This window comes from Austrofundulus limnaeus, unplaced genomic scaffold (assembly GCF_001266775.1).
Source record: "Austrofundulus limnaeus strain Quisiro unplaced genomic scaffold, Austrofundulus_limnaeus-1.0 Scaffold193, whole genome shotgun sequence".
NCBI classification, from domain to species: Eukaryota; Metazoa; Chordata; class Actinopteri; order Cyprinodontiformes; family Rivulidae; genus Austrofundulus; species Austrofundulus limnaeus.
Window position 1 is genome coordinate 594,215 of NW_013952595.1, and position 2,503 is coordinate 596,717.

The window sequence follows — 2,503 nt, forward strand, 5'->3', positions numbered from 1 at the left end:
GTCCAGGTGCACCTACTTCTGATAAAGAGACAAAGAAAAAACATGTTATTGATAGAAATAATTACAATAAACATGTAGAGAAGAGAGATTAAAGTCAGCAGCAGGGTGAGGAAATGTGCTGTTTGTGCTCCAGGAGTCTAAGTCTATAGCAGCAGAAATGAAGAATAATTCAGGAAACCTAAGTCTAACTATAGGATTTATCAAAAAGGAAAGTCTTCAGTCTAATTTTAAAAGTGTCAGCCTCACGGACAGAAACTGTAAGTTGGTTCCACAAGAGAGGAGCTTGATAACTGAAAGCTCTCCCTCCCATCTCTAGGAACCACAAGTAAACCTGCAGTCTGAGAGCGAAGTGCTCTGTTAAGAGAGTATGGAACAATAAGATCTTTAATATATGATGGAGCTTGGTTGTTGAGAGCTTTGTATGTTAGGAGTAATATTTTAAATTCTATTCTGAATTTGTCAGGGAGCCAGTGGAGAGAAGCTAGAACTGGAGAAATATGGTCTCCCCTTCCAACTCTTATTAGAACTCTAGCAGCAGCCTTTTTAACTGAAGACTCCTTAAAGAGTTTTTTGGATGCCCAGATAATAAAGAATTACTTTTAGAATTAATTTTAGTTGATTATTTATTTGTTGCAACAATGCTTCTTTGTGATAAATTATACTGTTGAAAAATCTGGGAATTACCCCCTAAATAGCCACANATGCTCTGTTTGATCACACACTGTTGTGGGATGGCATGACATTTTTCAGGCAGCATTTGTCACAGATCAGCCAGTGTGACTGTGWTGATCACATTCCCACAGCTGTTTAATTGGATTTACTATGTCACTCCCAGTTCTGGAGGTTGTCTCTGATAAACCCCAATCTGTAGGGGTGAGCATTGTCATCTTGAAAGATAGAGTTTTTGTTCCAGACTGTGGAGATGTGGAATTTCCACCGGTTGCACAGTGACAATCAGGTGCCAGTCAGGCACCTGATTGTCAGCAGCTGGGGTACAAGCAGCTCAAAATAAAAGTGGACAGTAGAAAAATCTGTGTGGTACTGGGGGTAAGTTTTTCATGGTACAACACATACTCAACTCTGCTACTCAACCCACAAATGCATTTTYCTTATAAATATGGTACCATTTAGCWGACATAAACACAYTTTCCTWTGTTRTAAGATTTATTGTCARTAAGTGTTACAACAAAGAAATAATCAACCATATCATCACTGTATGATGGAAAATCATTATGGTTTTCTTTAAGACAGTTTGGAAATCCATCAAGAGATGAAGCTTGGGAATTTGACAATAAACAAAAAATCTACCCCTGACCACATGTTTAATCMRGATTCTGACCTGRACTTTGTAAAATCTCTATCTTCTAGAGCCATGGTCCAATGGTGCCGGCTTCTGCCAATCATCCACAGCGCTCAGCGAGTCCTCGTCCATCCACAGCGATGCCCTGTACCACCTGGGCAGAGACATGTCTGGGATCGGCATGAAGCCCATGCCCTACAACCTCCTGGAGCCCAATACTTTCAAGGAGGAGCCCTGGGGTGAGGAGTCCCAACATCTGCTGCAGGTACTTTTTAGAAACCAGTCTGAAACTTAGACTTCTGAGGTTTASGTTCGGGTGACACAGTATTCATAAAACACTCAGCAGCTTGTTGAACGGAGMTAAAGATGGGATGTTTCCTGTCAGTGCAATGTTGCATAGCATTGCAACATTTTGAGTTTAGCACTASGTCTCATTAAAATGACTTCAGATGTCACGCTGTAGTAATGAAGGAGGCAATCATTTTTAGGGTTTATTGTGTTTGTGCCATTATACAAAAAGTTTGGTTCATTCTGCAGGAGGACAGAAGGAGGTAAAACTGCCTTTACGAAAACAAGCTCCAAAATTGTTAATGARAAGATCCGATAAATCTAACAATTTWGAAAAAATTAGGATGTTGTAAAAATGTAAATAACACAGATTGCAATGATTTACAAATCTCATAAACCCATATTTTTTTATTTACWGTGGAACATAATAAAAGTATGAAATTCTTCAGCTAAAAAAGTATGATTAATTCGAAAGATAAAGTWTTTTGAAACATTTGACAGCAACACATCAAACAAAAGTGGGGCAGGGGAAACAAAATACTAATAATCTAATTGGYAACAAGTCAGTGAAAGGACCTGGTATAAAAATAACAAGTTATAGCAAGAATGGGCACTYGTGGTCCTAGGGCTGCTATCCTGCATGTTTTACTTGTTTCCCTGCTCCAACACACCTTATTCAGTTACTGAATTACCTCTTCATGTTCTACAGAAGCTTGTTTATCACCCATTTGTATCAGGTGTTTTGGATAGAGGACCAGGATKGCCCATCCCTGAGTTGGAGAGACTGAATCTCTAAGAATGGGCAGAGGTTCACCAGTCTGCAAAAAGCTGCAATTTCAGAATAATATATAACCTTAGCCATCCATCCATCCATCCATCCATCCATCCATCCATCCATCCATCCATCCATCCATC

At 39.3% G+C, this 2,503-nt stretch overlaps 1 protein-coding gene across 2 annotated transcripts in view; it reads left to right on the top strand.

Moving 5' to 3' along the window:
* The window catches only part of ano2b (anoctamin 2b), a 105,632-nt gene that overhangs the window by 4,150 nt on the left and 98,979 nt on the right, over window positions 1-2,503 (top strand). For both annotated transcript variants that reach the window (XM_014018451.1, XM_014018452.1), the window contains exon 2: window positions 1,369-1,565. In XM_014018451.1, the coding sequence (XP_013873905.1) occupies window positions 1,369-1,565 (197 nt within the window). The remainder of the gene's footprint in view (window positions 1-1,368; window positions 1,566-2,503) is intronic.